General features: G+C 40.8%; 1 protein-coding gene across 1 annotated transcript; it reads left to right on the forward strand.

Moving 5' to 3' along the window:
* Positions 1–9,465: 9,465 nt before the first annotated feature.
* Positions 9,466–20,283, forward strand: LOC118418211 (CUE domain-containing protein 2-B-like). The gene is made up of 8 exons (XM_035824052.1): positions 9,466–9,648; positions 11,882–12,027; positions 13,013–13,218; positions 13,367–13,452; positions 14,465–14,662; positions 15,678–15,754; positions 16,517–16,577; positions 19,389–20,283. Exons 2-8 carry the CDS (start codon positions 11,954–11,956, stop codon positions 19,533–19,535), a joined length of 849 nt encoding a protein of 282 aa, XP_035679945.1. The 5' UTR covers positions 9,466–9,648; positions 11,882–11,953; the 3' UTR covers positions 19,536–20,283.
* Positions 20,284–25,561: the final 5,278 nt, after the last annotated feature.

Raw genomic sequence — 25,561 nt, forward strand, 5'->3', positions numbered from 1 at the left:
AACCGGTCTGTGTGATAGATTGAATAAAAGTTGTAAATGGGAACTCTGCGGATCCGGCTGTCTTACTGAGGGGTGACTGTGGTGAGAAAGATGTCGGTTAGCGTGAGGATCAGTCCGCTCAATATAAACATCTTTTGACACTGATCATTTAAACCACATGAGGCATGAAGGTATGGGACTTGCAATGCATTTGCGGTTGAGCTGAATGTGACTTATGTTAGTTGATTTGCATGGCTACATTATAGTATAGAGCGTGCTGTACTCAAAACTTTGTTCAACTCATAGCGTCATTTTCTTCACAAATGCGCCCGGGCAGAGCTTAGTCCTGCTTTATCAGAACAAATCCTTCATTGTTGTTCTTCCATTGGGAGGTTGGCTGCTTTGCGTCTGAAGATGTCGGAACAAAAATCAAGCCCATCAAATGGCTTCTCCTGGCGCCCATAGTTATATTGCACCGTTTCGTATTCCGCACACATGACAGCATTTGGAAAGTATGAATAGATAAAGAAAAAAAACACTGTTACATGTGGTTTAAAACGTTCGAAAGGCCTTCTGTCGTTCTATTTTACATAGTCACTATATTTTCCTTGTTTCCATGCCCCGAAGGTAAGCTTCTTTTCCCAGAAAATTAGTCTGCCTCTCGCAGAAAAACAAAAAGCCATCTTCAGCACGTCATACCGCGTCATCCCTGCAAATATGGGCAAAGATATCCTCACTTCTTCAGACTTATCATGGCATTATTGTCCATATTCATGCACCTTGACGTCGGCTGCGGTATTGTTTGCTTCTTAGCTGTACAATACGGTCATATACGAGTAGGGGGAGGGGTCGAGGGCTGCCAGATCCTGTCCCTTATCGAAGAAGGACGGAAAACTGCTAAAGTGGGTTATAGAAATGTTGATGGGCCAAAATAATTGAAGAAAAAGTCAATAAAAAATATATATAAACAAGAGTGGGAGGGGGGGCAGAAAGGCTGTTGGATATTGACATGTCATGCGGTCTAACTATGTAAACAAAACAAAAAATAAACATAACAACACTTTAAACCCTGTCACCTACTTCCAATAACACTAAAATTGGCCTGCAAGAGACCCTCCACACAAAGGATTAAGATGGATACACATCCCATGTGCAGCAGGATCCAAGGATGCGGCCATCTTGGATCTGACCCTTGACCTTGACCTAAATATACACAAATATGCCCACGACTATTCTCTTTACGTCTTGTGCAGTTTGGTCTGTTTGATATTGCTGACGGTGGTACATTGGACAGACAAGGTTCAGAGAATGAAAATTAAGTGCCTTGCTAAATACAAAGTCACATATATACATGCTAACAATTTTTACTTCCTGTATTACTTCCTAATTACTGTGCACATTTCAACGAAGTCAGGTATAATTTGCAACAGTATTTAGGGAAAAGCTACGCCTAAGCAAAATGAAGATGTAGATGTAACATCAACCCTCATAATTCCATCGGATGCCATAATACCACCACATGGGAACAAATACACGAATTCAAAGTGATTTAAAAAGATGTCCCAAGGCAGCATTAGTAAACCCGAGGTATACACACTTAAGATATTTAGGTGTTTAATACAATCTTGAAAAGGCCTCGATAACGATGTTTTTGTTATGTTGTGGTATCATGGCACCCGGTGGAAATATGAGTGTTGTTGTTGTTTTTTCTTCTAAAAGCCTGAGTACATATTTGCTCGTAATGTGCGCATTGTGAACTGACTTGTGAATCAGTATTAGCTAGACATGTTATTGTTCAAAGTAGGCTTCTGTATCTGTACCTGTATAATAATCATCATTGACCTTCGGCGCAAAGCCACAGTTTCGGAGGAACTCGGCAAGGCAGATTCTGGACGTGTAACACCCCCCCCCCCAAGCACCTGACTTTTGCTTGCAAGGCCATGTATATTTGGATGGCATTTTCATGGAACCCCAAAACTGATGTGCGAATAGAAGAAAAGCTTGGCCCAAAAAATGTATGAAATACAAGAAAGTGTTCAGAAACGTTGAACAGATGTCTGAGCACCATACACTGAGTATGGAATACCGAACGATGTATTCTTCAATTTTGCTCTTTCGTGTCCTTTTCTTTGACCGGTATTTTTTTCAATGTAGGTCATAGTGAACTTTAAGCAACTATTTTTGTAGCTGCCTTGTACGTTTATCAGTATGCTTGAAACGTTTTTTGTTTGGAAACGGCCAAAAAGTTGATGCGCGGGCGGATGTCATCCATGTAATCAAATCAAACTGGCCTATGGCTATAACCTGTGTTACGTTTTGGTTTTTACTTTTTTAGTTGTCCTGATGTCCTGCTCAAAGACAGGCCCTCTCGCCTGAAACAAAACTTTCCTCACTTTGTAGTCGACTCCTATAACTTGATCTTCTTTTCGCACAAAGCGGAAATTTTCTCCTTTGTTAGAAAGAGGTTGCCCAAGGAGCGTGCCATCATTTTGTTTTGATCCCAAGTCATAGAATCTGGCTTTGTTACCAAACAAGTGTAAAGTCTCCACAAAGTGGGTGAAGCATGTAATATCTAACCCACCATGCTCCAGAGAACAGTCTGCATATAGTAACAGGTCATGTAGAATGTTCCAGTACCATAGAGTGGCGGGGAGGGGGGTGCCACAAGTTAGTATAGCTTCGAGTGAACCTCTGAAGGGAGCGTTTCCGCATGGACAGTCTACCTCAACAAAGGGATTCCCTGTGGCGTCTTGTACTAAACCATTCGTACTAAAAATACGCACAAGTCTGGAGATTGAATTCTCAAGTTTGTCCTTTTTTACGTTTCGCTTTCTTTCCTTTTTAACTTCAATAAGGGAATTGCCAAAAACACGTCTCATTTCATCATAGTTTCTAATAGCTGATTTAAGAATACTCCTACAAAAGCCAAATCTGTCAACAAAGAAGCAGTCTCTAAGAATTTCAAACCTCTTTGCTTCGTCCGGATCCGTCGTATTTACCCAAGAAAATATCTGTTTTTCAAGACCTAGGTACGTCTTTACGGTATTTTCGAACTGAGCAATATCAGGAGGACTCGAGCTTTCCAGCCAGTCCAGAATTTTGTTGCCTTCAAAAATTGTCCTATTCAAGACTTTTATTTTCTCTGACCAAGTTTGGATTTCAAGGTTGAGTTTAATCGCGTAGTGACATTTATCTAATGTGACTTTGATTGGCCTTAGTTCCTTGCTTAAGTAAAATCTGTTCCAGACACCAGCTTTGAGGTTATTTTCTATGACAGCTACAGCATCTGATAGAGCTGCACATTGTTTTTCCAATAACGACGAAGATTGGTCATGGCTTGACGTAAGATCTACCGTTTGTCCTACAGCTTTCCTGAGCAGACGTGCTATGGCTGTAGCCTGATACTTTGCACTCACGTCAACATAAATCGCGCGGTGAGCTAAAGCCCGCATGGATTCCTCGTGTTGATTCTTGTAGTTGTTTACAAACTTCAAACTACTAAGAGACAAAACACTTTTAAGAACTCCTAGATCCCCTAGCAAGTCGTGCCAGTCATTACGAGCAAATTCTACAATATCGAATTCTTTACTTTCTCGGGGCAGTCCTAGCATTGCATCGAAGTATGTGTTTGTACAAGAAGATGTTTCCATGTACCGGTAGTGCATTAAGAGCAGTTTTCTTACGACCTTTGTAGCTTTCTGTATGTTACTCCAGTAGTTTTGTAGAAGCTCTCTTGACTCGTGTATCAGGAGACAACACCGCATTGACCGTAACTGGAGGTCTTCTGAACTGTCAAGGCACTTGACATCCTTACACTGCTGTAAGTGATGCAGTAGCTTCTTAAAATATGAAGCATCAAAATATGTAGCACCGTCAAATCGCATGCGATTCTGGAATTGCGGATGAAGAAACCTCCCTACAATATTAACCATTCTTCCCAACCCTCTCCAGTATTCCTTCTGCATAGCATTTCGTGCTGGATTTGGCTTTAAGAGATTTTCCAAATTCTCGAATGTTTCTTCGCTTATATACGTCACGATGTTGGAATAGAAGGAAAACGGCATGTCAGAATAGTTGACATGGTCTAGTTTTCTGCTTTGGATAAGTCTCTTGTAAATCGAGGAAGCGGTGTTCTCTAGAGACGCAGCGATATGGTCAAAATCACATGAATCTTTAGCTGTATTTTGGTCCTCCGCCTCAGCTATACATGTAGCCTGTTCCCAAGACAAATTATCCGCTATGTCCACTAATAAGGCAACCGGTACGTTGCCGTCGAACAGACACGGCAGTAGAGTGTTGTCAAGAAAGCTCACATGGTCCAGAAGGCGACAGCACAGATTCTGAATAGAACCAGGTCTAAAGAATAGCATCATCTGAGCGTGAAGGAAAAAGGAAGCCTCCTCACACGCGCCCCATTGGCAGAGAAACTCAGTGGACTTGTTAAAGAATGCGGATGAGCTGGCAATGGGAACTAACGTTTGATACTGTGCAACATTCAGGGCTGCATAATGGATATGTGCCATCAAAAACTCTGCCTTAACCCTAGAGATGTTCCTATGGCTGGGTACGTATGTGGAATACATCAAGGCATTTTCCAAATGGTTGATTCTCAAGGATTCGTTCATTTCTGCCACAACTACCTCCTGCACTATCCTGTTCACACTGAAAGCACACGGCTTGAAGGCGTGGCAAGGAGAGGCCAGGGAAAATCTCTCCAGGACTGATACCATTTTCTTCGTATCTAAGTTATCCAATTGCCGAGAAGTACTGAAAAGTTTTGAAAAGGTTTTACTGTTGGGTATGGGGCAGGGGATACAGTCAGGGCCCAAAAATGATGTCGTGTTCAAAAGGTTTTCGGCGTTACTGGACAACTGTGATACGTACTGAAAAGTGATGTCAAACGCTCGTCGTATCGTTCTGTTTGTGAATTGTACGATATCCCCTTCATCCAGCAAGTCTACCTTCTCAGTCGCGTCCCCCCTTACGTATTTGTCATGATATTCTTTAACTGAGCAGCCAGTTTCTTCTATATATGCATACGCAAACTGCAAGGCAAGCGGGTGGTGTCCCAAAGACCGACTTAGACCTTTGATTTCCCTTCTATCCTCTTTACTGCTAGGTCTAACCGTTTTGTTGAACAGTGCCTGGGCTTCAGTCTCGCTGAATGGAGAAAGACTGACCACTGCGATACGCTCCATATCAAGTCTTTGGTATTCGTTAGAAGTCAGTAGAACATGACTGGTTTCTGTGAGGGTGTGGGGGAGTAAGGACTCTAAATCTTTCATGGTCTCCCTCACTGCCTCGTCAGCTACTAAGATCCAATGCTTGGAATTTGTCAAATGGTTCTTTAAGTGGGATTTTACAGACTCACAATTTAGATCATCTCTACGTTGCGCAGATACTGGAATCTCCCTCCCACTAACAAACACGCCGTACTGGCTGATACTGGCACACAGGTCGCCCTTACTCGCTAACCTGACCCAGAACACCCCACCAGGGTACCTCTCCACACGTCTGTGCCCGTACTCAATGGCCAGAGACGTCTTCCCGACACCGCCCAGTCCCTTGATGAGGCAGGTCTGGTTCTCCTGAAGACAGGCGTCGATCCTCTCGAAGACATCTTCCCGTCCCACGAACGTCTTGAGACGACGGGGGAACACTGACAGTGTTTCTGTAACAGAAATAGGCTGTCCGTTTAAATAACGACAATGCACTTTATTTCATATCCGTTACTACCATGGCAATTTAATGCATCATATTAGATAGAAACTTTAAAAAAAAAGAGAAAAGCTATGCCATATTACATCTATATCTACAGTCTCTTCCGTCTTCTTGAAACGTGTGCAGGCAGAGTTGATTTTTTATCACATTTATTTAGCCCTGAAAAGTATTTTAGGACAGAAAACGTGATAGTTACAAAAGTTGTGATAACTTGTTTTTAACAGTCTCTATTAGTGAAATAATGTAATAGCACCCCACTATCACATGTAATAGCACCCCACTATCACATTATTTACTAGTAAATGATATATAGATGGTCTCTATTACTGAAATAATGTGATAGCACCCCACTATCACATTATTTCACTAGTAAGAATGGTAAGAGATAAAATTGTATCTACTGGTTAAATAATCGGATATAATTGTGTCAATCATTATCACATGTGAAAGTAGTTAAAACGTTTTTCGACAAAAACACTTTTTGGAACTAAAATAATGTGATAAATATACCGGGCTGTGCAGAGTTTTGCTGACGCATCAGGATCTAACCTAACAGTGTACATTATACGTCCGATTGCAAGGAATACCCGGAATTCTACAGGAATTCTAATTTCTGCAATGCGCAATTTTGGAAGATGTTTGGAATGAAGTAAACAATACTCACCGTGTATTCTGGCTCCATCCGGAACCATGAAAACCCAGACACAGATCATCAAACTGGTCAGGACGATGCCTAAAGCTCCAACTCCATTCATAGTCCATCTTCTCACCTCTGCAAAAGTACAAGTTACAAGAATATCTTGATTATGACAATGTTGGTAAGAATAGTTTCTAAATTTCATCCTTCCTCTTAATCGGTGTGGTTGCCCGTCGTCAAGTAAGTCGACGAACATTATTTGACGAAGGCTTGTAACTACGCGATATAAGGTATTTGGAAACTAAGGTAACGCCTTTACTTATACTGTTTGACCTTTATTACAATATAAGATACACACAAGCGAACAAGTCGTACTTGAGTAAAAACTCAAGACTGGTACACGTATGCTGTGGACGAGAAAAATGCACGAATAGACGAGAAAGAACAATTGTAGGACGGCAAAAGACTACAGTCAAACCCGTACTAGTGACAAAGATAATTCTTCCAATTGGCACAAGCATTAGGAAAATCTATAGTATAGTGGTCTGTTTTATGCCGTGCGCATGCAGTCCTCAACTTAACATTGAATCCGAAAATTTGGAGGTTCTTGTTTTACATGTTTTCAAGAGTCAGTGATCAAAGATTATTCGTGCATGTTTGAAGGGGCTAGCCGTTAATTTACAAACCCCAAGGACGCTTTCCGAGGCTCTTCTTCTTGATCGTCCCCTTCTCCACTTCTGCCTGCAGCCGTGCCCGAGACTCTAACAGCTGTCTCACCAGGTGTGCATATGGGACTTCTTTAAGGCTTTTGACAAAGTCTTCGAAACCGTCATACGGCAAGTCTGTGGGGCAGCAAACAAAGGACGTGTGGGTAAATAAAGAGACTCTTTTCACACAACCTTTGGTTCATTCTCACCAACTTTTCGGTGACCGTCTGTTCCAGGGTAATCTTGCTGGTTCACATTGTACTGCAGATATAGGTGTCGCTGCTTACAGTTACAGATGCGGTCACAGACGTTAAGTATTTGTATATGTACAGTGCTAGTGACTACTTTATACTTGAAGTGGTTTACAGGATGTTGCGGCGTCTGAGGCTGAACTTTTATCCAGTATTTATACCAGAATCCTTTGAGTTCAGTTAAGTTAAGACAGCATTGTTTGCCGACAAAGAGGAGACAATTATTGTCCAGAAGGGGGTGGATGATTTGCAAGCGTATAATTGTTCTTTTATGCTTCATTATATGACAAGCTAACTTCCCTGACAATTATCTACTGTTGGCCTTAAATTGGCGAGAACAATTCTCTCGCATATACACATTGAAGTCATCAAACCACAAAACCGTAGAAAGTGCGCAAACGTACCCAGTAGTTTGTCTAGCAGTGCCTTGGTGCCTGCGAATGGCCCGTCGTTTTTCGCCTTGGCCCGGATGAACCCCGGGTCTCCATCCCTCCAGTTGACCGTGCTGTACCGCAGAACCAGGCCCGGGTTCATGTCACGGGCAATGTCGTCATAGCAGTCCAGGATAGCTTGACAGTGTAGAGGGTCCATGTTGGCTACAGAACTTGGAAAGTTTTCTCTGTTGTACTTTGATTCTTCGGTAAAGGTTACAACACGGTGGAAAGTCCCGATGACACAATCGTCACAAACAGCCAATCACCTGCACCTATCTGTCAGGCGTGATCGGACTTAGAACTTCCCGAATGTGTATCGGGCACGTTCAGTCTCATTATGTACACATTCGTGACCTATCATCACGGATTGGAAGCAAATGTTGACGTGACATTTCGACGTGCGGGTAACGTTAACTTTAGGTGAGGTGATGTCATTAAACTGCAAAGCATGGCCGATTAAAGCTGTAGCCCGACCTAGAATTTACGAATTATGATTATTATGATTATTATGATTATTACGATTATTATGATTATTATGATTATTATTTGATTATTATGATTATTATGATTATTATGATTATTATGATTATTATGATTATTATGATTATTATGATTATTATGATTATTATGATTATTATGATTATTATGATTATTATGATTATTATGATTATTATAGTACATTCTAAGACACCGTGCGGATGTTTGTTGCCATTGTTTAGAATTAATTGTTAAGTTTTATAATTATATATCAAGGACATTTGATACTTAAGAAATAATTCTAACACTGTTTCAACTTTATAAATATTTCCCTGGTCCTGTAAAACTTTGGAAATATTCATGGTGTGGAATTGGATACTTCTAATGGTTTCTAAATAATGATAACAGCATTCTACCATTATTTACCATTTTCTACCATTTTTTGTAAATGGTTCAGTGGGCTGGGAAGATAGCAATTCACACATCCTTGCAAAGTATGGTTGGGTGCCATGCAACAATGGCCCAACACAAAGGATCCACCAGTACCCAGCAGTGAAATCTAAAAAATATACAGATGCAACAATAGGGCTTTCTTTTATGGGGGCAATAAACTAATTTTACCATTTGGCAAGGTTTACAAATATTTGTAAATATTTGTAAATGTGAAATAATAACACAGATGTTTCACAATTATTCTAAATAAAGATATTTTTGTACAGTTACTTTCAAAATGTTTCAAAAATATTCAAAGGAATTCAAATACATGAGTATTTTCTTAGTCAATTTTTTGAAAAAAATTTAACTGTTGTGGCTCAGATATTCTTTTACTCAAAATAATTCAGATTAATTACAAATATCACCTAAAAAAACCCTCATGGTGACTTGGAATCGACTCTATGATTATTATCATTGTTCTGATTGTTGTGATTGTTGTGATTGTTATGATTGTTATGATTGTTATGATTATTATGATTGTTGTGATTATTGAGATTATTATGATTATTATGATTGTTGTGATTATTGAGATTATTGAGATTATTTTGATTATTATGATTATTATGATTATTATGATCGTCCCGGTGAGCATCATTATTATCGGCAATGTGACTGATGTTGCAGCGTCCGTTGATACAGGGTACAACAAAATAGGTTTTCGCGGAACACAAGACACCGAACGAACAAAGAAAAGCAGAATGCATTGTTATCTGGCATGTCCTAATGTGTGCACAACAATTCGACAGGGGCCATAAAACAATCGTCTGCCTGAGATAGATCGGCGGTTGTACCGAGCACTATTTGGAAACCAGGCGTGCCCCGCCCACCGTGACCCAGGAAGTACTTCTTGAACCCGGAAGTGTATGTTTGTACTATTTGTGCAGAGATTCTGGCGGGGAGTTTGATGCAAACATCGCGCTAGAAACGCTTCAAAACACCCGGTTAGGGTACGTTCGGTTCTTTTCAGTTTCACTAGGCTTTAATTTATTATAGCTAGGCATATACTTTTGATAAATTTGATTATTTAGATGTATTTTTATGGCGTAAAGGCCGTATACATCCAGATATTTTCGTCGTGTTGTCATAATTTTTTTTTAGAGCGCAGCTGCAGTGTTACACAACATTGGGTCTTGATAAATATGTACAAAAATCTGCGAAGTATTTGTGTAAAACTTCGCATTGGAGAAACAAAATTGACGAAAAACACAACTTGTAAATCCCGTTTTGGTAAGCTAAATATATTTATATGGTCATATTTTTGCTCTGTCCTGATTGATACGATTTTACATAAATTAGGTCCTACCAGGATATTGGAGCTCGAAGGGGTTATGTAAAAATTATACATAACGAAATTCTATCCAAAAACTGCTATAATGAGCATTGGCGTCTTAACCTGACTTGTGTGTGTTAATTATTTTACAACAATCACATTCCCAGCCAGATAATGCTTGATTATATTAGTATTAGTAATATGTGTTTTTTTCAGGTCTTATATTTATAAACAATTTGTTTAAACCTTTGCAATTGCTCTAAACATAGCTGCATTATAAATGCATGTGTAAGTAACGTTACACACAGAGTTGTTATGTTTGTGCCAGCATTGAAATATCTTATGTAACATCATACATGAATGTTTTTTTTTGGTCAACAAATGACTCTCACTTCACGTAAAGTAATAGCTCCACTGTAATGGGACCTAGGGAAAGATGGCCACCATATTAGCACTGTAATAATGTGATCAAATACGAGCGTTTGCAATGATGTCACAGTGACACAGTGGTAGGGAAAAGGCAATTGTGTTTGGCAAAAGATTGATTTACATATTACCCAGTAATTTGGTCTGCTAATATTTTCATCAATTTTTAACCAATCTACTGACATCCTGGTAGGCACCAGCCGTTGAATACCCCGGATAGAAACAACAACAGCGATCGCTTGTATGGGGAAAGAGGCTACAGTCCAGGATTGTCTCCAACTTTAAACTCATCGTTTGGGTGCCCTTGTTGTCAGTTTTTGAGTTAAATCTGTCAAAATTTCAAATGTAATGTTACAAAAATACACTTTCATCAGTTACAAAACTTGCATGTGATGAAGTTCAGATATTTTGGATGGATGGGGGAACAAGCAAAATTCCAATCTTGGAGGGAGGGACAGTTCTTGGAGACAGCCCAGCTTCAATCACAATCTTAAATAACAATTGATTGCACAGGGGTCTGCCTAAACACCACAAACGACCACAAACAACCACAAATCCAACATCCAACATGGCGATCCAACATGGCGGCCAAGAATTGCTTTGATCTTGAAACCAGCGGACTAACTCAAAGTAACTGGTGAATACATAAATTAAGAGTTGCTACATTTTTTTTAAATTCATAAATGTATAAACAATGTCTCCAGAGCGTCACAAAAGGTTGTTGCCCCATATACCCTGCATGTTACAGTCGTTTGTGGTCGTTTGTGGTGTTTAGGCAGACCAATTGCATAGAAGAACAGCAGCATATGTAACTGTGTGCTACAACATGTTTACACACTGCAGCTCTTAGCTCTGGCAGGAGCCATTATGTCCATGCAGTTCCTTTTGTGTCACTGATAAACCTTATCATTGGTTACTGTAAATGCATTTAATTTTGCGGGGATTTAATTTCGCGGTAGCGGCAAAATGGACATTTCGCGGTGGATTTAATTTCGCGGTAGCGCCATCCCATCACGAACTGCCGTGTAAAACCCGGCGCCTCTACAAACCGCCAGTCGGAAAACACTTGCTGGTTACCCGGTAAGGGTCCTATACAGACGGATAGAACAGTTTCCATGCTTTTGACTTGTTCTTGCGCGAGCCACTGTTACTGATCTAATCATATCTACCCTCTCAATACGTAATAGTATACAGTAGTACGACCTTTGTATCATGGTGAACATACTGTACAGTACTGTAATACAGTTGGTCGTATGAAAAAATTACATGTGTGTCTTCAGTCAAGACTTCACCGTAGTAAGTATGTCAAACATTTCATTATACAGTGACAAAGACAGTAGTAGTATGTACATGGAGCGGAAAAGGGGCACCTTAGGCGGCGCCAGCAGACGAAATATTCGCGGTGGATTTAATTTTGCGGTGAAGCGGCCGCCGCGAAAACCGCGAATATTAATCCACCGCGAATATTTCTGCATTTACAGTAGTTCACAGTTTCTCCCAGAGTGGAGGAGACAACCCCTGCAGTGTGCTCAAAGCTGTAAACCTTTATAAAGAAGATGTCAGGCCAGGACCTGGTGAGGCAGGAGCTCACCAACTTCATGCAGACACATCTGGGGGGAGGCAGTCTGGAGTAAGTACCGGAAGTTACGTTGATGTAGGTTAGACATCCAGGTAATAAGATACACCAAAAAGTAGTTACTCAAGCAACTGGATATGGTTTTGGAAACGGTCAGACGTTTCGGATAGAATCCACTATCCTTTGTCAGTGACACTGAAGAGTACCGAAAGTTGTTTAATCTTTCCGTCGCGTGTAAGGTCGTAAGTTTAGCAGTGACTTCTGAATGCTAACTCTAACCCTGTGGCCTTGAACCAGCTGTCAGCCGATGAGAGAAGCAGCTTTACCTAAAGAAAACATTACGGCAATTCACTGATTGGCTGACAGCTGGTTAGATGCCATGGCCACAATAGTGGAAACCCCAGCCCAGTTGAGCATAGCTTCCACAAGGTGCACTGGCCATGAACGAGGCTCTGGGAATGCTTAACACTGTAAAGTGTAACAGACATTTTGTCTTTCATTGTGTTACTACATGTACTAGGGCTGTGTGCCTAATACCAGCACCTGTACCTGTAATTTGTTGTTAAGGTACAGGTCCAGACCTAAACATCTAGTGTACCAGTACCTGTATCTGAACAAACTAAAGCACTAGACTAATGGACACCAGTTTTTAAGACTGACAAAGATAAGTAAATCTCAAATCATCCCTGACGATTGTGTTGACATTGAAGTTCAAAATGAGGAAAACTTGCAAAACTTCTTTTGAGATTGAATCTGAGATTCAAATATGTAAATTCTCATACAAAAGATGACAATTTATCATTAAAAAGACAGTTGGTTACATGTATACAAATATACATACATATAATTGATCAAACTTGTTTTGGTACAGGTATACGACTTACATGATATTTCTTTACTCGGTATATATTTCTTTAGGTATTTCTTTCAGTACTGTATTAATAGTTTCAAATCGCAATCTCTGACATACTGGAAAAGTAAGTGATATACACCATGTACATTCTTCTCACAGTGAACAAATGTTTCCTCTCTTGAGTAGCTGTGTAGATGAGATTGTGCTGCAGTACATGACTGGAGTGCTAGAGGACCTCGGGACACCAGACTCCTCAGAGGATAGCTTTGATGTGGACCAGTTTGTAGAGATGATGGAGGCCTACCAACCAGGGTTTGGGCAAATCGACAGTGTCCAAGTGTGCGAGTGGATGTTCAACTTGGCTGGAAAGCTGGCACAGGCAAGGGAAAAGGGTAAGATGCTCGAAAAATGTCTTCCTCTTAAAATCTGCTCTTAAAAATAGTTTGGAATCTTAAAACATGTTGGTCTGTACCCTTTTAATCACATTACCATGTTTCTTTTCACAGAAAATACTCCACCACCATCTAGAAGTCTACTGATGTTCAACAAAGCCTTTGAAAACAAAACTGTCAACAAAAAGACCAGAGGCGGCCCAGGATAACACAAGGCTAGAGAAGGAAAGAAGCAGTCAAAATCAGGTGGATGTTTGGAATTTATTTCTTTATTGATGATAAATCATACAATCTCTGTTCTGAAAATTTGTCACTTACTCATCACTAACTCAATTCCTTGGCAAATGATGCTTTAAAACAAGCATTACTGCAATTTTCAATACAGTTTAAACGTCTTGTACTTGAAACCCATGATTTTTTATTCGAAGGATTTTAGCAGAAGCTACAATAGAACTGACTGTAGTAAGGTAAAGGAAGGTGTTTTCAAGCAGGTAGACATAGTCACATACCAACTACTACAGTCAAACCTGTATTAGGGGCCACCTCTACAGAGGGGCCACCTGTCCATAGTGGCCACTTTTTGTCGGTCCCTTGGGTATTTTATCTACAAGTTGCCACCTCTATACAGAGGCCACCTGTCTATAGTGGCCAAATTTGTCCGATCCCTTGAGTGGCCGCTATAGACAGGTTTGACTGTACATGCATGATCATGATACCACCTTTAAAAAGAACAAGAAATATTGTCATGCCATTAAGTACCAAGACCATCAACCATGCCATCAAGTACCAAGGGATTGATGTACTAGAAGAAAAGTAGTATTTCCCTAATTATGGAACTTGTTGACATGAAGAAAAGTAGAGACAACCTCACTAGAAAGCTTTAAACTACAGTCAGATGTGCAAAGGTTATTACTATTAGGTGTGACTAGCCTGGGTACCTTGGTACCATCCAGGTAGTAGTTCACTCCTATGTTCGCTTCTGATACCCGTCTGGGGAACTGTATATTTAAACCTTTTAGTGGTGACGTCAGTTAATGAAGGAATTGATGAATACTAGTATGAGGAATGGGTTCTACAGCGCTCGTTCAAACAGGTGTTTCAACAGGGATCAGTTACCCTTTCAAGTTTCTTGTGACTGTTAGGGAGCTGGATCAGAGGGTAGGGATCAATCAGCACAGATACAGAAAGTTCTGTCATTGCATTCATATGTGTGAAAGGGCTATTACCTACTGGACTACCACATCCACAGGACAAGCCAGAAGAAGCAGAGGAGGAAGACAGAGAGAGTCTAGATGAGTTTGAGGATCAGGTGCGACTCCTGTGTGAGATGTTCCCCTCCTGTGCTAGTCTGGAGGCTAAACACTGCCTGGTGGTCGCTAACGGTGACATGGAGCATGCTGTACAACTGGTGATGGAGAGACAACAGTCCGGGGAGTGTATGCAGGTATGGGGTAGGGGGGTAGTGCTGCGTACCTAAAGCTAAGGGCACAACCCCCCGTACGTGCAAATACTTGCTGTCTATGTGCCAAAATGTGGGCAATCTTTGGGGATTCGTAAGTGGTAAGTACCCCCTCCATACAAACTCGTAGGGAATCCGACGGATTTGGGAGCACGCAGACACGCCATAGAACTTTTCATGCAGGCAAAACTTTGTGTGCCATCGGGTTGCGGATTTGCCCCCTGTACGTGCCAGTAAGGGTGATGCGCCTGCCCTGTACAGCCTGAACATTTTCAAAAATACATGGCGGACGTGGCCTCCCAAAAAAACGTACGGACAAATTGCACGTACGGCAGGTTGTGCCCTTACCTTAGGTAGACGTGGCATCAAGCACCAGTACAGAGGTTAAGGTACCTGTACCTGAACAAAACTCGCTGCCTTGAATATCTGTGGCTTGTTATTTACATTGTCCTCGGTGTTTATTTGGTCTTGTTTAACTTTAAGGTCGCAGCCCACATTATTTATCCACGACTAAAATAGTAGTGCAGCCACAAATCTGGAAGCACCTGTAAACACTGCAATGTAAAAGACAGCGGGGGATGAGCTTTGCTATATGGTAGTATAAGGAGTCGACTTTCAGATCGTATATATAAGATCATGATGTTTGCCCATTCCCTGTATCAATGCGCGTGACCTTTACAGCTCATGAATGCCTGGGTGAGTCGGCTGCAGTTCCGCATGACCCCGCATGACCCTATTTCAAAGAGGTCTTTAAAAATTTCAAAACGTCAACTTTTTCTGGTTTTCAATTATTTTGGAAGGTTATACCCTCGACGTCAACATACTAGTTTGTCATGCTGCACCGTACTATGATTTTATCACCACTTTGTGGTCCTTAACTATAGAAATCCCAATAGGCCAAAAACTGTGTTCTGCTACTTTAATATTGCATGGGGCCATGAAGTTAAGAGATGAAAAGTATTTTATGGTAACCCTGATGTCCTTCACAATTTTGTTGCAGGCGTACCAACCAGGGAAAAAGAGACAGGCTCTCAGAAGCCAAGACGAAGGACACCTAAAGAAGGACATTATTGCTAAGTAAGAGGAAACAGTTACTTATGGTTCGTTCTGTGCTATCACACTAATTCACAGCTCATACATCCTCCCCCATTATTAAAGCATATTGTTGGCATTTTACCAGTTCTAAAATTTTTATGTTATTCTTTTTCAAGCCTCAACCATTTGGTACAGCAAGGAGGTTAAGTGTTCTTTTTAACCTCCTTGGGTACAGTAATGTGTGATTTGATATAAAGAATTAAACTATTCTGCACAATTAAAATTTGCTTGCTGACAAGCTTTCAGCCGCATATGCCATCTCTCTTCAGCTCTGAATAGGTAGTCGTGTGACCTGGAAGTCAAAGGTCACAAGTCATGTGACACAAGTGTGTCATAAATGGTTGAAGGTGATTAATGTTGTGTAAGGTTGTTTTTTGTTCACCTTGTAGTGGCTAGGGGCACATAGGATAGCAAGCTTCCTTGCTGTTTCTGTAGCAGAATAATTTTTTATATTTCTACAGGAAGGGGTTGCTAATCCCCTGTAAATTTGACATGCTCGAGACACCTTCTTGATTACGGGACCCCCATTTTACATCCCTTCTGAAACACAAATGCAAGACCAACTGAGATTACCTTCCTAGGACTTGAATCAGGGCCTCACAGTTACCAACTAATTGAAACTGGGAGCTCAACTGTGAGGCTGCTACCAACTGAGCTACAGGGACATCCATACATCAGAGGCATTGTATGTTGAGACTTGTTTGAATATATTGTGTGCTAACAATGTGATATGATTATCCTCAGATACTCATATGTAGATGTTGATGATGATATGAGAGAACATCGACCGATAGCACCAAAATCGGTGAGTATCCATCCTAGATTTTAACCTTCGCCAAGAAGGTTATGTTTTTGGTCGCACTTGTGTGTCTGTCTGACACAATAATAATTCAAGAATGCCAAGATGGATTGTCTTGATACTTGGTATGTCAATTGTTGTTGATGAGACTCAAAAGAATTAGAGTTTTGGCCCCCTAGCAGCTTGTTATGGTACTGCAGCAGAGCTTCCGGTACTGATATCTTGTTTAGCATGGTGTAACACATTCAGTTGTTCATTTACTAGAATTAGGGCCCTTTCTAAAGAAACTTTCTAAAATTTGTGGTGTTGTCACTCAGGGCTCAAAATACTAGGTGCATGTATTCCATGTTGCACCCGAAATTGGTTCTGTGCACCCATTTTTTTTATGGGTGTACAGGTACACCCACATACTTTTGTAGGTTTACGTATGTAAAGATATACTAGAAAGGCCGACATTTGCTTGAGAGCAAATGCAGCATATTTCAGCCATCTCCCTCCCCATGCAACAACAGACTATTCCAAAATCACCCATGTGCAAGAATCGAACACTTTTGTTTAAAAGTCACTTCCACTAATGACACTTAATGACACCCAAAAATGAATCTTACAAAATTCCTAGTGCAAGAATGGACTCTTCCAGTGCACCCCATGTGAATTTGCACAATAGACCAGTCCAGAAATACTCTCACTGAAAACATGGTCAAGGTTGAACTAAGGCCATGTTGATTTGATTATATGGATGACATCCTCCGGGAACTCCAAAACTGATGCGAGCGAGCGAATAAAAAAAAAGTTTGGCCAAAAAAAAAGTTGCCTTCAGTATGAAATCAAAGTGGCCAGGAAGGTTGAACATAGGACTAAACACACATAGTATGGTATACCATGATCCTCTGGACCTGAATTTTCTGTACTGGTACCTCCCCCAACTAACAATAGATTTTTTTCTTTCCGTCCTTTCACATCTTATTCTTTGACTTTAGATTCATTTTGGCATTCTATATATGGCATTAGTTATCTGTTTTCTGATACTTTTTTTCCATCTACGGAATATTTGTGCTCATTTTACGGCTGCCTTGCACAATTTATTGTGTGGTCGAAAACTTTTTTTTTGGAAATGGCCGAAAATTGGTGCGAGCGCGGATGTCATCCATATAATCAAATCAACGTGGCCTAAGCAAAAAAGGCATGAAAAGGTAAAATAGACCAGTCCAAAAACACTTCCACTAAAAATGGAATATTGAATTATCACCTTTCTAAAACTAAATTTGAAAACATCCCCATGCAAGAATGGACTCTTTTTGCGATGCCCCTATGTAAAGTGGTGCAGTCCAAAAATACATCCGCTAAAATTGGACTTGGACGTAATCACCAAAAGTCCCAAAAATGGATTTCAAAAATCCCCCCATGTAAGGATCGACTCTTCCAGCACAACCTATGTAAAATTGCAAAGTTGACCAGTCAAAAAATAACCACACTGAAACACTTTGACATATCAAATCACCAAAGTCCATAAACAAATTTTAAAAAAAATGCCCCCCTCCATGCAAGAATGGACTCTTCCAGTACCCCATGTAAAATTGCAAAATAGTCCAGTTCAAAAATACTCCCATTGAGAGACATTATATAATCAACAGTCCAAAGATGAATTTAAAACAAAATGTACCCCCTCCGTGCCAGAATGGACTCATCCAGATAACACCGGGCTCACTGATTGGCTGCCAATCCCCTTCGGGATGTTGACTCAGGCTACGTGATTGGTTGCCTCTTTAATCAAGTTACTAGTATATATAGACATGTGCACATGCTGTCTTCAGGTGGGAGAGGTCAACGACCTTGAGGACCTTGAGGTCGTTGACCCTCTGGCCAGTGGAGAATTACTAAAAAAGTACCCAAATATATCATTTTGAAGTGGTTTATGCCAGAAATTATACATGGGTCATTTGAATGAATATCTAGTGCACCTATTTACCAAAATGTAGGTCATTTGGTTACAAGACCAGAGAACAGGAGCCAAAAGCGTACGTTTTTGGTCAAACAATGGCCAAAAAATTCCAAAATTAAGCATTTTGTTGTACCGTATGCCAAAGGTGTCAATGAATTCATGTGCGCATATGTAGACGGCACTCCTATACAAAATTTCAGGTCATTTGGTTGTAAAATGGGGGTATACGAGCCAAAAAATGTCATTTCTGGGGCAAAAAATGCCAAAAATGCCAAAATTAAGCATTTTGCTGTACCGTATGCCAAAATTGTTTTTGGAATTTTGTGGGCATATGATCAAGGCACCTCTGTACCAAATTTCAGGTCATTCGGCTGTAACACCAGGGAACAGGGGGGCAAAATGTACATAAAAATTGCAAAAAACATGAATAAAATCATTTTAAAGGAAGATATGAAAAAAATGAGAAAACAGCACCTGAGTATTGACCCACTCTACCCTTGTGCCAAATTTCAAGTAATTCGGTCCAGGAACGACGGAGTTGAATCGATTTGAAGATTTGACAGGAGAAAGAAAGAAACATTACGAATACAATATATTTCACCATACCTATGGTATGGCTGAAATATAAAAAGTATATCAAAATGTTGGAAAGATGATAAAATGTCTGTCATAGTTCTTGTTTAAGAAGTAGAAGTTGGAATTTGGGTTCATCGAAATTTTCGACTCTTTAAAACTGTGTGTATCTGTGGCGCACCCCAAAAATTTCTTGGTGCACCCAATTTTTTAGGTTGGGTAAACGAGTGAACCTAATGCCAAAAGTAAATTTCTAGCCCTGTTACTATTGTTGCAAACAATTTCTTCTCATTCTTCTGTAGGAACCCAAAAAGCTTGTACGCTACCTAAACAGCGAGGTAGTGAGTAAGAAGGGGGAACGCTACACCGAGGTCAAGTCTGCCGAGACCGAGGACATGAAGAAGACTTACGTCAACCTGAAACCTGCGAGAAAGTACCGCTTTCACTGATATGGGTTACTTCAGATGGTGTTCTGATAGTTAGTAACAATCTATGGAAAGTTGGTGAAAGGAAACCAGGATAATATGCTTCAGGGTTGTAGCCAGCCTGAAGTCATTTTTCGTCTCCCCAACTGTGAATCCCATCTCGAAGGTGCGACAATCCTAGGAGGTCCAGGGGCATGCTTCTCCAGAAAATTTTGGAATCTAGACCCTCTAAAATGCTATTTCCTGCATTTTGAGGTGTAAATTTTGCTGGTAGACTAAGCTGTTCAACGGCATCTGTTTTGGTAAAAAAATTACACAAAGGAGACCGTTTTTTTATATGTTTACATTATCAATTTTTGTCTGTCACAGAGCAATTGGAATGGGCAAATTTTTTTTTCATCCCCAGCTGCAAAATTCTGTCAAAGGACTGAAGGACAGGCACTGGCTACAACCCTGCTGTGCTTGTTTTGACCTGAAGCAAAAACAAGTCAATATGCAACTCATGCGGACTTATATATATATATATGATGTTTGACCACTCCCCAAGGTAAAGTCTTGGGGAGTGGTCAAAAGAATTCCTTGAATAGCTGAACAGCTCAATGTTCAAAGATAGGGTAACAAATAAAACAGTATTACTATTACTTATGCGTGGATGAAGGTTAGAAATCCATGTAACAAAATACACCAAATAGCAGCAACTGGATATGATTTTGGAAAACTGTCAGGATTTTCAAGTATTCTGAAAGTCATGTCCAGTTGCTTGAATAACTGGCATTAACTGCTAATAATTGGAATATAATTTGATTATGGTGTCACTATTATGTTGCTGTAGAGGAATCCTATGCACTTTATGCACTTGTCTATGTCTGTTGGAACAGTCTTCCACTTTAGGTTTATTTTTCGGGTACTTTTGGATTGTACATAGCAGCAAGACTATATTTATTGAGTTCCTCGATCTTGCTTTGTGAGCAACCTATAGTCAGTAAGTTGAACTGTTGACAGTAGTTCTTTGTTAACCATTTCTTTAAACCCCTAATATGGAAGTAAGACCACAGTATTTATTTGCAGCTAATGGAGGTATCTAACTAGACTGTGGTACGTTGGTGGTACCTTGGTGCCTGTTACCGCCAATGTACTGTGAACATGTGCCGCGTCGCCCGCAACAGACGCCAACAAATGTACAGTCATCAAGCTTCACCATATGTATTTGGTGATACCCAGATGGTCACAAATTTATAAGTCACCGTAGACTCAAGCGTATGTTGCACTTGAAAATTTACTGCATCACATTGGACGCAGTTCATAGAGCACCAGTTGATCTCTAGAAATCGTGCAATGATCAAAAGAATTCCGAGCTCCCATACTCAATTTTGATTTGATCAATTTGCCTGCTGTGCACCACCAGTTTCTGACACTAGATGGCGCTGTGGTAAGAATTTAGTCCCAAATGTAGTACAATGTATTATATAGTAGAAGTACTGTAGTAGAAGGCGGAGCCATGAGGAGTTAACAAAAGGTTGGCATGGTAAATATCTTTTACATCGTATCATAACAACTTTGCTTCCAATGAATATGTAGAGTTTAAGCAGGGTGTGCAGAGCCTTAGCTAATATATGACAGCTGCGTTGCATGAAGACTAACATTACAAACTGAAATCAAACAACAACATCAGGAAAAATTTCATGTAACAAACAGATAGACGCAGTATAGACACTGAATGTTGATGCAGGAGTGTCCAGACCACTGCATCGGCAGAACACAGTGGACTACAACTACTAGACACAGTATGCATACAACTGGCACCATTTGTGTTGTTGTGGTTCTGGTCAAAACATTTGTTATATACAACAATGGCCTTCAACATCCTCTTTTTACTAAAGGCTGCATCGCTGAGTGACCGAATATTTTACCATTCGTTCGACTTCTAACAAATTCTATTAATAGATGAAGAACAAATTTTAACGTTTTTGTATGTTTTCTTGTCTTTTATAATGAAACATTGTACTTGCATCTTGCATCTAGATATTTCAGTTATAAAGTCAAGGGTCACTCAGTGAGTGCTGTCTAGTGTAAAGGAGGACTTAATCAAAAGCAATAATTACTGGTACATGTATAAGAGTTGTGGTACATATTACTTATGGTGGGTAATAGGTTGTTTCGCAACAATGTCAGTTCGCAACCGTCAGTTCGCAACAGGGCAAGTCTTTTCGCAACAAGGTACAAGTCGTTTCGCAACATTTGAATGTTATTAATCTTTATAGACTTAGTAGAAATCGTATTCCTAACATAATTATACTCCTTCCGCGTAAAAATCTTACAGGGTGCGACAGATAACCCCGGCGTCAGAGGAACATGGGGCCGCATGGACCTGACAGCCCAATGATTTTCATACGCCGGGCGGTACAGTTTCATACGCGGCGTACAAAGGTCGGAGTATAATTATGTTAGGAATACGACTTCTAATACATGTACTGTTAGGTTATCAAGATTAATAACATTCAAATGTCGCGAAACAACTTATATCTTGTTGCAAGAAGACTTGTACCTTGTTGCGAAAAGACTTGCCTTGTTGCGAACGGATGATTGCAAAACGGCATTGTTGCAAAACAACCGGTAACCCTTATGGTGTATAGATCATCTGTGACATAGTACCAGGTTTGTTTCTCTTTCATTGGAGTACTCAGGTGCTACGGTATTGGACTTGACATTGGTTTACAAACGATTACATATATACATGTATGTGGTAGTTAGTGTAGAGTATGGTGGGAAGGGTCTGTCCCACCCAGCTGTCAATCACTTATCGTGAACGTTGTTCCCGTGAATAAAGACTTGAAAGGGAAACGCTGTCTTTGTGCCTATGATTTTAAGATTTGGTTTAATTTTGTGTTTCTGATTGCTGTCCTGAAAATAATATGATCGATATGTATACATGTAGGGATTCTCTTTTTTTGTCGCTCTGTGTTTTTGTAGAGCGTACTCAATACATTTTAGATGAAGTGTGCTTGACAACTTTATTTGTACGTAATGCGTAGTGCCTACTAGGGCTGGGTACCGGTACAGAAAACGTTCAGGTCAAGGTACGGTCCAGGTCCAGAGGATCAGGTCCAGACCTGAGCCGGGAACTATCTGTGAACTTATCATACTCAAACAATGGTCCATTTCTTTACAAAGGATTCTGTTTGGTGGAGTCCATTGGCGTTTTAAAATCCTATTTTCAAGTAAACAACACCTGCCTCTGTTTTAGGCTAAGATTGACTCTAGAAACTTGGTACAAATGACTATCAACTCTCCTCTACTAAGCTCTTGTCATTTTCTTTGACATGTAAGCCCTAAAACACACCTGTCGGTATAATCTATCCATTTTCGAAACAATTCAGCCTCCGTATATAGCTGACGTATTCCGTACCATAGACGGTGTTGACTTATACGTTCGCAGTAGCACTGTTTTTACTCCACCTCAGCTGCAAAAATTGTCTTTTTCATTTCAATGTCATGTTTGCACCGAACAATACAGTATCGACTTTCGAGGTATGACATCTTGTGTAATACATATGTAGTAACCAGCTGCTCTTGGGGGGGGGGGGGGCGAAAACCCTAGTGATCTCGCCACCCCCCCCCCCTTCACACCGGTACCCCTAGTGCCTACCTTAAATATGTGATAGTCACTTAACTGTTTCGTAAAACTTATCCCGACTAAGTGTGACGGAAGTTGGCTATACAAGCAAAATCGTATACAGCACAGTACACTAGAAGCGGGTCCGTATGGGGGTGTAGAAAATTATTATTGCCACCGAAAATAGTTTTGTCACGTTGGTAGAATATAGGATATAAGAGAATTCTTTTTTCACAACCAGCAGGTACTTACATTGCTTACGTTTCGATGTCTCTCAGACACCTTCGTCAGAGCTTCTAGGATTATTGCCGAAAAGACAGATGAGGTAACTTAGCCATAAGTCCGGTATCCGGAAAAATATTATTTTTCACAAAACAACACTCGCTTACATACATCAATTCGTTAGTCAGTCTTTCAGGGCATACAAACATAAGACAAACTACTCAAACGATAAACCGCTAATACTACTTACAGACTACTTAATCAAATTACACATTACATACAGAAGAAATTGCATAAACCATCCGCCATCTCCATCCTCCTACGCAGGGATATCCAACAGCGAAACCACCTGTCTGGATGTACCCTGCTTTCTCAACCGTCACCCTTAGTTCCTGCCCGCCCTGCTTATAAATATTAATGACCTTACCCTTATATATGCGAGACCTCTTTTGAAAACTGAAAGGTCTATTCTCTGATTGGCTGACAGCTGGTTTGTGGCGACGCCCACAGGAACTAAGAGTGACTGTTGAGAAAGCAGTGTACATCCAGACAGGCGGTTTCGCCGTTGGACGTCACTGCGTAGGAGGATTATCATCTCTTGAAGCTACGGAATTGGTGAGAACGAGAAGGGTCAGTGAGAGGAGAGCGGTAACTTTTGCATCTAGAGGACAGAATTATACAGTCATCATCAATAGTGTGAAAATATGGTGACTGTATCGTTATCATAACTTGTAACAACCAGCTGTCCGCCCGGTGCTACTGCCGCGACGTCAGCTCGGAACATGCCGGTAGCGGCGCGGCGAACGTACCGCCCGTCCCGGGTAAACATCTCCACCGTCCCGCCGAACCCGGTACTCACCAGAACGTTTCCCAAACCGCCTGTACAGACGGCCGTGACCACAACTCTCATAAGCTCGCCATTTTGTGCCGGTGTGACAGCGATCTCGCCCCCCCGGCGATCTCGCCCCCCCGGGGGCGAGATCACTAGCGTTTTCGCCCCCCTTTAGCGTTTTCGCCCCCCCCCCCCCGAGCAGCTGGCTACTACATATTACAGGTGCGCTACCTGGTAATATACTGCACCTGGGGAGTAACGTATACGGTGTGTTTAATACCTGGTACCTATATGGCACCTTATTACCGTACTGTAAGATGTCATACCTCGAAAGTCGATATTATATTGTTCGGTGCAAACATGACATTGAAATGAAAAAAGACAATTTTTGCAGCTGAGGTGGCATAAAACAGTGCTACTGCGAACGTATAAATCAACACCGTCTATGGTACGGAATACGTCAGCTATATGTTTTCAATTTGTCGCAGTGTTTTCTTTCTTGTGCTGGAAACATTTCCAAAGCACTAACAAAAACACACGTGAATAATAGTTTCTCATTATAAATACTATCTACGCGCAAGTTGATATAGCTGTTGCTAAATGCTACACAAACACTGGTAAAGTACCTGTCTTAAGAAACACGGGTAAATCCATCAGTTCCTAAATACTAGAAAAGACAGTCATGTTGGAGGTGAAGATATCCCTTGGCCAGGTGCATATACCAAAATGTGCGTTATTCTAATTAATACCTAATATTTGCATAATTAATAAAGACATTACATAGTTCTTTTGTGGTCACTTCATTGTAGAGACTTCATATTGGGGATATAAAGGTTGCTTGAGGACAGGTGAATACAATGAAATACATCTTATGTCGAGACTCAGGTATATGCAATAATGGGAATACAAGGGACCAAACCCTCCTTGTCTGAAACACGTTCAACTATCTTATTACCATGTAATTAGGTTAATATTGATACTATGAATGGAGTTATGTATCAAACTCGTGTACTTATATCATTCTGAAACTACATTTTGTGATTTATACCAATCAACTTCTAAAATGTCATGTAAACCCGTTTTTTTGGGGGGGGGGCGAAATCGCTAAAGGGGGGCGAGGTAGGGGGGCGAGATCACTAGCCGGGGAGGGCGAGATCGCTAGCGATTTCGCCCCGGGGGGGCGAGATCGCTAGTGATTTCGCCCCCGGGGGGGCGAGATCACGGGGGGGGGGCGAGAACCTGTCACACCTGACCCGGTCACCAAATTTGTCCGCACCAAAATGAAAAGGGAGGTCCCATGTTGTTAAAAAAAAACCCCCGTGTATCTCCCCGTTTTCGGAACAAAAGGGTTTTCTGTATCTTTCCACCCCCGGAACCGGGTTA

Source organism: Branchiostoma floridae, chromosome 6 (assembly GCF_000003815.2).
Source record: "Branchiostoma floridae strain S238N-H82 chromosome 6, Bfl_VNyyK, whole genome shotgun sequence".
NCBI classification, from domain to species: Eukaryota; Metazoa; Chordata; class Leptocardii; order Amphioxiformes; family Branchiostomatidae; genus Branchiostoma; species Branchiostoma floridae.

What these genes read in the sequence shown, in the direction of transcription:
- LOC118418211 (XM_035824052.1), top strand. Translation starts at nt 11,954, where the DNA reads ATGTCAGGCCAGGACCTGGTGAGGCAGGAGCTCACCAACTTCATGCAG. An exon ending in CTGGGGGGAGGCAGTCTGGA is followed by an intron (nt 12,028 to 13,012) that starts GTAAGTACCGGA and finishes TCTCTTGAGTAG; the next exon opens with CTGTGTAGATGAGATTGTGC. An exon ending in GGCACAGGCAAGGGAAAAGG is followed by an intron (nt 13,219 to 13,366) that starts GTAAGATGCTCG and finishes AAGTCTACTGAT; the next exon opens with GTTCAACAAAGCCTTTGAAA.